General features: G+C 41.7%; 1 protein-coding gene across 1 annotated transcript; it reads right to left on the reverse strand.

The window, feature by feature from the left end:
• Nucleotides 1-987: 987 nt before the first annotated feature.
• On the reverse strand, nt 988-1,440 carry LOC145995081 (52 kDa repressor of the inhibitor of the protein kinase-like). Its single transcript, XM_083131614.1, has one exon. The coding sequence runs from the start codon at nt 1,438-1,440 to the stop codon at nt 988-990; it is 453 nt and encodes a 150-aa protein (XP_082987740.1).
• Nucleotides 1,441-2,151: the final 711 nt, after the last annotated feature.

Genomic DNA, 2,151 nt, shown 5'->3' on the forward strand with positions numbered 1-2,151 from the left:
GTCAATGTTATGATGGCGCAAGTAATGTCAGTGGACATTTAACAGGATTACAAAGTAGGATTACTCAGTTGGAGCCGAGAGTTTTATTTGTTCATTGTTCGGCGCATAATTTGAATTTTGTAGTGCAAGATGCGATGCAAGGTATCAGTTATGTGCGAGACTTTCTGGTGATTCTTAATTACAGATCTAACCGCCATTGATATGCACCCACAGAAATTTTGGAAAGTCGGCGCCCTTGAGTGAGTGTGCAGCTTTCGTGTGGACCGCAACTAGTTTTTGTCTTACTGTATTCTCTGGCTGGTGCGTTCAGTTTTTTTTATGTAGCAGGCAGCATGAAGCGAACAAAGTTAAATGGGAGGCACATTAAGTTTGTGCCTATGGGGGGCGAGGAAGCTTAATCCGCCACTGGCGACAACTGAGGATAAAGTATCTATGTCTAATCTAAGATTAGATGTCAGAAATAAGGTGCCAGAAATATTTGTATAGGGGAGGACACCTTTTCCAGTATCCTTACGACAAGGTACGTGCTAATTTCAATTGTAATTGTAACTGTAATTGTGAAAAGTGGAAACATTACAAAACAAGCGGTTTCTGTTACGGACTTCATGTAACTCAATTTGCCGGGACCTGTTGCATGAAGGAGCCGCCGAGCGGTCGACACTCTGACGGTAAACGACTGAAATAACCTCCCCGTATATGTGTTCCAAAGCAACACATATCGATACGTAATGTTCAAACGACAACCACCTTGTTTCTCCTAGTTCAACGAGTTTGTGAGAGGTGTCATCTAAAATTTTCTCTCTTTCTTGAAGAACAGTCAGTCTTTTGTGGCTTCCTCTAAACATGCTGTACGTACAATTTGTTCAGGGCACTCAGGACTCTCTTTATTTCAGACATCTGTCGACAGCCGTGGACAAGAGATAACTGCAAAAGATGGCTTCTGCAGTGGACAAAGAGTAAGTTAGGAGAATACTCTCTTAATTTTGCCTACACGCCATTTGCTTTTCCTGAAAAATTAGCCCCACCATCGAATGATACAGCAATTATGTTTTTAGTACCCAATCCAGCTTGTGTAAGTTCATCTATTAATGTTTTGGTAATATTTTCAGCCTTGGTGGATTCCAGAGGCACTGCGGACAAGAATGTTTCTTCAACCTGGTGCAGATCATCTCTAGACGATATGTGGCGAATACAAATGCTAAGCATTTCACGCCCGTTCACGTCTGTGCTTTCGTCTGCCATTACGGAATAAAGCTGTCGATCTCTTAAGCGTTCGGAAGTTAAATCTGTAACAGCTCCTCCGGTTGCTTCGAGGAAGTCTGTTGTCGTGGTTGACGACAACCGGTGAGCATTTTGTGCACTGGCTTGAATTTTTCTTCCAAGCTCACCACTAATTTTAAAAGATCTTTTACTATGTTGGTTTCCTTTGACTTTGTTCATTTCCAAAACGTATGATTTGAGACCGAACGTTCACACCAGCTGATTTAGATGTCGATGCGGCACAAGACAGCATATGTTACCTACTTTTCTTGTGCTTCAATGCTTTGTCTCCTAATTTTTTGATGCAGATAATGGTACCAGCTTCGATAGCCACGGTCCAGTTTTCATTGAACTACATTCTGAACATACGATGCACTTATATCCTTCTGGGGTACGTTCAATCCACGGATAGACACCAGTGGCGAAGATATAGTACAAGCAATGCAAGCACTGCTTGCACTATTAAAATAGTATTTAATGTATTTAATGTTGAGTGCCTTATTTAGTTTCTATCGCACTCGATTTCGCGAAATTTTACGGCCGCAAACTCTCTCAGCAGCCCGTTGGCAAGCACCAAACTCTCTGCTTGCAGCCACTGCGCGGGAAACCAACGCTTCTGAAGTATCATATGGCGAAGGGTATAATAGATGCTGGTGAAGGTACGGTCCCCAAACCACTAATAAAAGCTCTGCTTTTCGGAGCTTTTCGGCTTCTCGAAAACAGCCGAGCCAAGCAGACAGCAGACACTACTAGCAGAAAGCATATAAGTGTTAACACGATATCGAAGATGGATATTTGCTTTATTATAAACACAGAATTATTGAAATAAATCATTATAACTGTTCCAATTCCACGTAAACATACTTTAAAGCATTACTTTAACTTTCACGA

Source organism: Lepisma saccharinum, chromosome 11, assembly GCF_977018435.1.
Source record: "Lepisma saccharinum chromosome 11, izLepSacc3.1, whole genome shotgun sequence".
Taxonomy (NCBI): Eukaryota; Metazoa; Arthropoda; class Insecta; order Zygentoma; family Lepismatidae; genus Lepisma; species Lepisma saccharinum.